Source organism: Littorina saxatilis, linkage group LG4 (genome assembly GCF_037325665.1).
Source record: "Littorina saxatilis isolate snail1 linkage group LG4, US_GU_Lsax_2.0, whole genome shotgun sequence".
NCBI classification, from domain to species: Eukaryota; Metazoa; Mollusca; class Gastropoda; order Littorinimorpha; family Littorinidae; genus Littorina; species Littorina saxatilis.
The window spans coordinates 1,363,251-1,374,009 of NC_090248.1; the positions used below are offsets into that span (position 1 = coordinate 1,363,251).

General features: G+C 39.2%; 1 protein-coding gene across 2 annotated transcripts in view; it reads left to right on the top strand.

The window, feature by feature from the left end:
• Positions 1-4,981, top strand: part of LOC138963742 (dynein axonemal heavy chain 7-like) — an 80,856-nt gene extending 75,875 nt beyond the window's left edge. For both annotated transcript variants that reach the window (XM_070335590.1, XM_070335591.1), the window contains exons 36-38: positions 389-526; positions 1,660-1,745; positions 2,138-4,981. In XM_070335590.1, the coding sequence (XP_070191691.1) occupies positions 389-526; positions 1,660-1,745; positions 2,138-2,399 (486 nt within the window). In that variant the 3' untranslated portion in view covers positions 2,400-4,981. The remainder of the gene's footprint in view (positions 1-388; positions 527-1,659; positions 1,746-2,137) is intronic.
• The last annotated feature ends 5,778 nt before the right edge of the window (positions 4,982-10,759 follow it).

Here is a 10,759-nt window from a genome sequence, read left to right on the forward strand (position 1 = left end):
TGTAAAGATGTGGACGGTTATAAAGATGTGGATGGTTGTAAAGATGTGGACGGTTGTAAAGATGTTGACGGTTGTAAAGATGTTGACGGTTGTAAAGATGTTAACAGTTGTAAAGATGTTGACGGTTGTAAAGATGTGGACGGTTGTAAAGATGTGGACGGTTGTAAAGATGTTGACAGTTGTAAAGATGTTGACAGTTGTAAAGATGTTGACGGTTGTAAATATGTGGACGGTTGTAAAGATGTTGACGGTTGTAAAGATGTTGACACGGTTGTAAAGATGTTGACAGTTGTAAAGATGTTGACACGGTTGTAAAGATGTTGACGGTTGTAAAGATGTTGACGGTTGTAAAGATGTTGACGGTTGTAAATGTTTTGTCTCTCACTAGACGTGGTATGACAACGGGAAGCCAGACCAGTTCTGGGTGTCTGGCTTTTTCTTCACGCAAGCCTTCCTGACGGGCGTGATGCAGAACTACGCCAGGAAATTCACCATCCCCATCGACAAGCTGGCCTTCGACTTTGAGGTCAGTGTCTCGAGGCTTTGACTGTCGGGGCATGACACAGACAATTGATTCTCAGGGAGTGTGAATGATTGATTCTCAGGGAGTGTGGATGATTGATTCTCAGGGAGTGTGAATGATTGATTCTCAGGGTGTGTGGATGATTGATTCTCAGGGAGTGTGAATGATTGATTCTCAGGCAGTGTGAATGATTGATTCTCAGGGAGTGTGGATGATTGATTCTCAGGGAGTGTGAATGATTGATTCTCAGGCAGTGTGAATGATTGATTCTCAGGGTGTGTGAATGATTGATTCTCAGGGAGTGTGAATGATTGATTCTCAGGGTGTGTGGATGATTGATTCTCAGGGTGTGTGGATGATTGACTCTCAGGGAGTGTGAATGATTGATTCTCAGGGAGTGTGGATGATTGATTCTCAGGGTGTGTGGATGATTGACTCTCAGGGAGTGTGAATGATTGATTCTCAGGGAGTGTGAATGATTGATTCTCATGATTGATTCTCAGGGTGTGTGGATGATTGATTCTCAGGGTGTGTGGATGATTGATTCTCAGGGTGTGTGGATGCTTGATTCTCAGGGTGTGTGAATGATTGATTCTCAGGGAGTGTGAATGATTGATTCTCAGGGTGTGTGAATGATTGATTCTCAGGGTGTGTGAATGATTGATTCTCAGGGAGTGTGAATGATTGATTCTCAGGGTGTGTGAATGATTGATTCTCAGGGAGTGTGAATGATTGATTCTCATGATTGATTGATTCTCATGATTGATTCTCAGGGTGTGTGAATGATTGATTCTCAGGGTGTGTGGATGATTGACTCTCAGGGAGTGTGGATGCTTGAAGTACATGTGATGTGGTCTTCTGTAGAGATTTGTTTACCCTGTCCTTTGCATGTGTGTGTGTGTTTGTGTTTGTGAAAACAGGAATAGCATACCTGCTGTGACGAATGAGGTTTTTATTTTTTACTAAGTTTTCCTCTTTCATTTATTCTGTCCTTTTTGCTTTAATCCTCACCTCTTTCTCCAAGAGGGGGGGGGGGGGGATGTGCTGTGAAGCTAAGACTCTCTTCATCCTCTTTTAGGACATATGAACTTGATTGTTGACCACACCAGCTGATAGCAACGTGTAATGTGTGGCAGGTGCTGAACACAGCGGTAGGTCGACCCGAGGATGGTGCCTACATCCACGGTCTCTTCCTGGACGGTGCTCGCTGGGACCACGAAACGTACGTCTTGTCTTGGCTTGTCTTGTCTTGTCTAGTCCTCACTCTTGTCTGTCTAACACTGCAGTACTGTGCTCTCTTTCTCACTCTCGACACGTACATCTTGTCTCGTCTCGTCTCGTCTCGTCTCGCCTCGTCTTGTCCTCACTCTTGTCTGTCTAACTCTGCAGTACTGTGCTCTCTTTCTCATTGTCTCTCACACACTTTCTGTATCTCTCTCACTCTGTGTTTTTATCACTCTCTTTATCTTCTTTCTGTCTATGTCTCTGTCTCCCTCTCTCTCTTACTCTCTCTCTCTCACTCTCCCTCTCTCTCTCACTCTCACTCTCTCTCTCTTTCTCTCTGGCGGGGGAGAGTTGTATGTGGATGCATCTGACCCATGGTGTGTTGTGCAGAGGAAAGCTGGGAGAGCAGCTACCCAGGGTGCTCAACGAGCCCATTCCCACCATCTGGCTCAAGCCGGGCATGATGACCGAGATCGACACGTCCGACAAGCGCTACAAGTGTCCGGTCTACAAGACCAGCGAGCGGAAAGGTGTGTTGTCCACCACCGGTCACTCCACCAACTTTGTGCTGCCCATCCTGCTGGCCACTGACAAACCCGTCCAGCACTGGATCAAGCGAGGCTGCGCCTGTCTGTGTCAGTCCGACGACTAGGCGCCAGTCAACTGACAGTGCTCGGGTGCGAGGAGAGCAAAGACAGGAATAAGGCTTGCAGGGAAATTGTGGAGCTCTGTGAAAGTGCAGAGCATATTGATAAGTACAGCCTTTATTGTGTGTTGAACAGTTAATTCACTGTGCGTTTTGTTAAAGAACAAGGTATAGCTCTGCATGAAAAGAATTGTTTGACATGAACAGTCATGATTGCTTCCTCACACCATTGTTTGTGTTTTTTGTTTTAGAGATTTCATTCGTGTGGAATACTTTGGGACTCCTAGCGCTATGAAAATCTGCAAGGATGAAGTTAACAGAATGAAAGTGGAATACAAAAAACGTTTACAAGAACAAGGACCAAAGAGTAGAACACAGTGTGAATTTTGGTTGAGAATTGCCGAAAGCACGGCTGTAATATCATGTTTTGAACTGTGATGGTTTTTGTTTTACCTTTGGTTATTGACTTTGTTGTGATATTGTACTGCTGTATATTTGGCCAGGGATAGTAGATAAATGGACAGCATAGGGTCTTTATTGGACCAAACACTGGGATTCTCTTGTGTTGTTTTCAGCAGTGAGTTTTATTTTGATGTATAGTATTTGAGACGTGATACGTTTTTGTGATTTAGATTTGAAACACTGGTATTATTGAAGAGTTTATGAATTTAGAGTCTGAGTGCTTTACGTGCGTGTCTAAGATGTGTGTGACATCATGTGTAAAGATGTGTGTGACATCATGTGTAAAGATGTGTGTGACATCATGTGTAAAGATGTGTGTGACATCATGTGTAGAGATGTGTGTGACATCATGTGTAAAGATGTGTGTGACATCATGTGTAGAGATTGTATTTTTCAGCCACAGCGTTCCTTTTCACGTAGAAATGTACATTTTGTGTCCATTACCACGGGGACAGCGATACGATTATTCCAACACCAATCATTAAAGCTAACTCAGAGGAATGTTTTGTTGGTGGTGGGTTGTTGGGTTGTTTTGGGTGGGGTTTTTTTTTTTTTTTGGGGGGGGGGGGGGTCAAGACTATCTGTGAATGTACATTGCCGGAACTCATTTTACACTTTTGATTTCTTTTTTTTCTTCAACAGTTTTTTTATTCAGGAAAACAGATTTACAATGACAAATTAAAAGCATTGATACTTATACTGATAGTAAATTGCAGCAGTAACAGAGTTAAACACATATGACAAGCTACATGGCAGTTGGTATTGTTATATGTTCAAAGCATGCATATCCCGAAATCAGAAATGCATTAACGGCTATTGTAATAGCAAATCACAACATCACCAGTTGTCATCAAACTGTTATTAGCTGTTGGTACGGGTTCCATTTTTTAATAAACTGAATTTGTTTTATGAGGATATTGTGAGCATATTTATCAATTTGATATAAGTTACATAGTTCTCTTAAAAACATTTGCAGGCGAGGACGAATTTTGTTAATTCTACATTTGTATACAAAAAACTTTGCTGTTAATAAAATATAGTCAAAACCAGCGTCTGTTTTAATGTGGTTTTCATGGTTCAATAATATCAGTGTTGGTGTTAGTCTGAGTCTGTCACAGTTAAAACCTTTTTCTTTCAGACATTTTTCAAACTCAGACCAAAAAACCTGGACATGTTCACATTGCCACAAGTAGTGGTAAACTGTATCTTTTTCCAGTTCACAAAAATTGCACACATTACTTGTGACTACACCCATGTCCTTCAATATTGAATGATTCACGAGAACCCTATTATTTATTTTAATTTGGAACCATTGATATTTCACATCTTGTATTTTCTTTGTTTTATGGAAAATTCTATCCCAGTTAATTTCAGTGCCAAGGAGGTTTTCCCAACTTTTACATGCCTTTGGGACACTTTTAACAGCCTAAATAAGATGATCGTAAAATATTTTTGCTCCTTTTCCACCAGATAAAAAAAAGAGAAAATGCTGTGTTATTGTTAAATGATTTTGTTGATTCAATAACAATTTTATTTTTCACTTTTGATTTCTTTGTTAACAATTTCACATTGCATTTGATTATGTTTGGCTGCATATATTGACTGTTCGCTTGTTTTGTGGAATACCACTACAGTTACGAATTTATTAAAAGTAATGTAATGAATAATTTTTGGTATTTTTTGTGTACACCAAAACATTGTTTAACTTAAATCTATTTGACTGATTTTGTGTGCTGTTGCTTTATTTTTTTGTGTGGCTGTTTGTTTTCTATGCAAATACAGTATTTCAGTCATTTATTTGTTAGAGCAGTGAATACCAGAGCCACATAAAAAAAATGTTGTAAAATAGTTATTGGCAAAATAGATTTTTCTTCTAATGATTTTTCAGGTGTTTTGTACAGTGACATGCTTGGAACAATAATTTTGTCTTATGTTAACTCACATTATAGTTTTAGTATTGCAAGATTTCCTTTTTTTAAATCGTTATTTAAAGACCAATCCGTCCAGTGGAGTCGACTATGCTTTTGCTACATGCGCATTCCAAAGTTTCCATTGCTAAAAATGATATTGTTAATGATGGTGTAGAGTTTGAAGGCATGCTGTGATACTATAAAGCTGCAACATTCCTTGTGTCTTGTGTTGGTCCTGCTGAACCTGGGGGTGATGAGAGAGAGAGATGGAGAGAGTGTGTGTGCGTGTGTAAGGACATGTGTGTGTGTGTAAGTACATGTATGTGTGTGTGTAAGTTATGTATGTGTTTGAGTGTGTAAGTGCATGTATGTGTGTGTGTGTAAGTGCATGTATGTGTGTGTGTGTGTAAGTGCATGTGAGTGTGTTTGAGTGTGTGTGTAAGTACATGTATGTGTGTAAGTGAGTGTGTTTGTGTGTGTGAGAAGTACAATATCAACGATTACACGGGGCCAGACTGCCTCTTTCCATCTCTGAGGTATGGCGACCACAGACAGACACACACACACACACACACACAGACAGACACACTCACATCCATTTGTATATAAAGGTATAAGAGTAGATCAATTGCCTCCTTTGAATCTTATTCGTAACAACAAATTCTGAGAAAAAAGGATTTCTACTTAAAAGCAATGCAATCAAGACAAGTCGCGTAAGGCGAAAATACAATATTTAGTCAAGTTGCTGCCATTTTTCAGCAAGACCGTATACTCGTAGCATCGTCAGTCCACCGCTCATGGCAAAGGCAGTGAAATTGACAAGAAGAGCGGGGTAGTAGTTGCGCTAAGAAGGATAGCACGCTTTTCTGTACCTCTCTTTGTTTTAACTTTCTGAGCGTGTTTTTAATCCAAACATATCATATCTATATGTTTTTGGAATCAGGAACCGACAAGGAATAAGATGAAAGTGTTTTTAAATTGATTTGGACAATTTAATTTTGATAATAATTTTTATATATTTAATTTTCAGAGCTTGTTTTTAATCCGAATATAACATATTTATATGTTTTTGGAATCAGCAAATGATGGAGAATAAGATAAACGTAAATTTGGATCGTTTTATAAATTTTTATTTTTTTTTACAATTTTCAGATTTTTAATGACGAAAGTCATTAATTAATTTTTAAGCCACCAAGCTGAAATGCAATACCGAACCCCGGGCTTCGTCGAAGATTACTTGACCAAAATTTGAACCAATTTGGTTGAAAAATGAGGGCGTGACAGTGCCGCCTCAACTTTCACGAAAAGCCGGATATGACGTCATCAAAGACATTTATCAAAAAAATGAAAAAAACGTTCGGGGATTTCATACCCAGGAACTCTCATGTCAAATTTCATAAAGATCGGTCCAGTAGTTTAGTCTGAATCGCTCTACACACACACACACACACACACACGCACGCACACACATACGCACATACACCACGACCCTCGTTTCGATTCCCCCTCGATGTTAAAATATTTAGTCAAAACTTGACTAAATATAACAAGTCGCGTAAGGCGAAAATACAATATTTAGTCAAGTACCTGTCGAACTCACAGAATGAAACTGAACGCAACGCAACGCAGCAAGACCGTATACTCGTAGCATCGTCACTCCACCGCCCGTGGCAAAGGCAGTGCCCGTGGAATTGACAAGAAGAGCGGGGTATTCGTTGCGCTAAGAAGGATAGCACGCTTTTCTGTACCTCTCTTCGTTTTAACTTTCTGAGCGTGTTTTTAAACCAAACATATCATATCTATATATTTTTGGAATCAGGAACCGACAAGGAATAAGATGAAAGTGTTTTTGAATTGATTTCTAAAAAAAAAATTTGATAATAATTTTTATATATTTAATTTTCAGAGCTTGTTTTTAATCCGAATATAACATTATAAGATGTTTGATGGGTTGTTGACAGACCAGCTTTTTTGTCGGTCCGAGGGGGAGCATATCGTCTTTTGTTTCATATTTATTGACCAAGGCCGAAGGCCGCGGTCAATAAATATGAAACAAAAGTCGATATGCCCCCCGAGGACCGACAAAAAAGCTGGTCTGGCAATAAACCATCAAACATCGTTTTTGTCATCATTTTGGTGGTTCAACATTAAGTGAAAAATCAACACAGGGAGCCATGGTTTGAAACGCGAGTTCTGTTATTATAATGCATGTTCGGGGCCCCAGCACGTTGTTCAAAGCTGGCGTGCGAAAGCAACTTACTGTGTGTGATTTGAGTTTATAATGTTGAGACAAGTATGTCAGGTTTGAGGATGCGAAGTTCTGTAGGTTCCGACTACAGAGTGGTGTGTGAAAGCAACAGCAAGCGCCTTTGAGACGATAGTGCCCACATGTTGCATTCGAGCGATGGGATTGTCGTATTTCAAACGAGGTGATTTGCTTGCACAGTCAGCGTTGACCATCTCACAACAGATCTGTTATGTGGATTATCGTGCGACGTCGGGGGCAAGGAATCGCAGGAAGCAAAGATGAGTCTTTTTCCATTGTCACCTTTCTTTCCGGTTGTTGGTGCATATAATATTGTGCGGACAAAATGATGCGACGGCGAGTGTTTTTTGCCTCCAAGATTTTGTGGTGTGGGTATTGTTTTGCTCGTTTCATACCCACACCAAAACCTGAAACACACCCCACCCTCCCCCTCCCTCACAATCAGTCCATGAACACAAACACTGACACACACAAATTAATGATCAAGTTACCCCCCTCCCCCCCAACCCTTCATTTGCACACCTGCAACGCAGACGATCATATTATTGATTAAATATTCATATAGGTCAGTGTTGGGTTTTTATATTTAGTCAAGTTTTGACTAAATATTTTAACATCGAGGGGGAATCGAAACGAGGGTATGGTGTATGTGTGTCTGTCTGTGCGTGTGTGTGTGTGTGTGTGTGTGTAGAGCGATTCAGACTAAACTACTGGACCGATCTTTATGAAATTTGACATGAGAGTTCCTGGGTATGAAATCCCCGAACGTTTTTTTCATTTTTTTGATAAATGTCTTTGATGACGTCATATCCGGCTTTTCGTGAAAGTTGAGGCGGCACTGTCACGCCCTCATTTTTCAACCAAATTGGTTCAAATTTTGGTCAAGTACTCTTCGACGAAGCCCGGGGTTCGGTATTGCATTTCAGCGTGGTGGCTTTAAAATTAATTAATGACTTTGGTCATTAAAAATCTGAAAATTGTAAAAAAAAATAAAAATTTATAAAACGATCCAAATTTACGTTTATCTTATTCTCCATCATTTGCTGATTCCAAAAACATATAAATATGTTATATTCGGATTAAAAACAAGCTATGAAAATTAAATATATAAAAATTATTATCAAAATTAAATTGTCCAAATCAATTTAAAAACACTTTCATCTTATTCCTTGTCGGTTCCTGATTCCAAAAACATATAGATATGATATGTTTGGATTAAAAACACGCTCAGAAAGTTAAAACAAAGAGAGGTACAGAAAAGCGTGCTATCCTTCTTAGCGCAACTACTACCCCGCTCTTCTTGTCAATTTCACTGCCTTTGCCATGAGCGGTGGACTGACGATGCTACGATTATACGGTCTTGCTGAAAAAATGGCAGCTACTTGACTAAATATTGTATTTTCGCCTTACGCGACTTGTTTGTTCTTGTTTGTGTTATTGCAGAATCGGTTTTCTCTTATTGCTACACGTGTCTCTTCATTACATTTCACCATCGCCCTACCACCCTGCCCCTCTCGGTATTCCACCCCTCGGTTTTCAGTGGTAAATATTAGTAATCGAATATTGAAGCTACGTTGAGTCAAAGGTCACAGAAGATTTGCATCGTGCAGCACTGCACGAATTGGGTCAAAGGACACAAACGATTTGCGTCGTGCCGCGAAGGAAAGATAATCGCGATCTTGTTTCTCATTGCCTCTCTGTTTTTCATTAGACTTGTCATTCTGCTTGCTCGGCTTTGTCAGATGTCTTCATTTCTTGTTGCTATGTTCTTTGCTTTTTTATTATTATTTTTTTATTTGCGCGTAGTTTATCGATACAACGTCTTGTGCACGGGTCAAAATGTGTGTGTCAGGGGTCAATTGGTTTGACTTAAACTTACGTTCGTGTTTCTCCAAACAGAGATACACGCACTCCATGACTTTGTGAGAAGATAAAACATATCGATAGGTTTCATTTGTTTGCGATAAAGCATAAATGTATGACCTTTGATGAGGTAGTTTTGTTTTTTGTTTACATTTGCCAGTTTGCCAGTTAGTATTTGGAACTTGGCGAAGCAGTGTCGTCTGTTTAGGTCTGGGGAAACGCCAATGAAAAGAGCCGAAGAATCCTCGAGCGTTTCTATTGGGTTTGCTTTTGATTATCCATGTAATAGGGCTTCCTGCAACTATGGTAACCGGGGATTTATTCCCCGGGGAACATGAGATTTATTTCCCAGGTGCTTGTGAATGAAAACTCGTGAAAATGATGACAAATTTATATGTTTTTGGAATCAGCAAATGATGGAGAATAAGATAAACGTAAATTTGGATCGTTTTATAAATTTTTAATTTTTTTTACAATTTTCAGATTTTTAATGACCAAAGTCATTAATTAATTTTTAAGCCACCAAGCTGAAATGCAATACCGAACCCCGGGCTTCGTCGAAGATTACTTGACCAAAATTTCAACCAATTTGGTTGAAAAATGAGGGCGTGACAGTGCCGCCTCAACTTTCACGAAAAGCCGGATATGACGTCATCAAAGACATTTATCAAAAAAATGAAAAAAACGTTCGGGGATTTCATACCCAGGAACTCTCATGTCAAATTTCATAAAGATCGGTCCAGTAGTTTAGTCTGAATCGCTCTACACACACACACACACACACACACACACGCACAGACAGACAGACAGACAGACAGACACACATACACCATACCCTCGTTTCGATTCCCCCTCGATGTTAAAATATTTAGTCAAAACTTGACTAAATATAAAAATGGGTAGACAACCTGTGTAGAGACCTTTATTCGTTATTTTTTTTAATGTTTGGAGAATGTTACTACGCAGTTTTACTGATTTTTGAAAAAAATTGCTTCAAATTATCTCCCTTAACAAACACTTCTTTTTACATTTAATCAAGTTTTGACTAAATGTTTTAACATAGAGGGGGAATCGAGACGAGGGTCGTGGTGTATGTGTGTGTGTGTGTGTGTCTGTCTGTCTGTCTGTCTGTGCGTGTGTGTGTGTAGAGCGATTCAGACCAAACTACTGGACCGATCTTTATGACATTTTACATGAGAGTTCCTGGAAATGATATCCCCGGATGTTTTTTTCTTTTTTTCGATAAATACCTTTGATGACGTCATATCCGGCTTTTTGTAAACGTTGAGGCGGCACTGTCACACCCTCATTTTTCAATCAAATTGATTGAAATTTTGGCCAAGCAATCTTCGACGAAGGCCGGACTTCGGTATTGCATTTCAGCTTGGTGGCTTAAAAATTAATTAATGACTTTGGTCATTAAAAATCAGAAAATTGTATTAAAAAAAAATAAATTATAAAACGATCCAAATTTACGTTCATCTTATTCTTCATCATTTTCTGATTCCAAAAACATATAAATATGCTATATTTGGATTAAAAACAAGCTCTAAAAATTACAAATATAAAAATTATGATCAAAATTAAATTTTTGAAATCAATTTAAAAACACTTTCATCTTATTCCTTGTCGGTTCCTGATTCCAAAAACATATAGATATGATATGTTTGGATTAAAAACACGCTCAGAAAGTTAAAACGAAGAGAGGTACAGAAAAGCGTGCTCTCCTTCTCAGCGCAACTACTATACCCCGCTCTTCTTGTCAATTTCACTGCCTTTGCCACGAGCGGTGGACTTACGATGCACGAGTATACGGTCTTGCTGAAAAATTGCATTGCGTTCAGTTTCATTCTGTGAGTTCGACA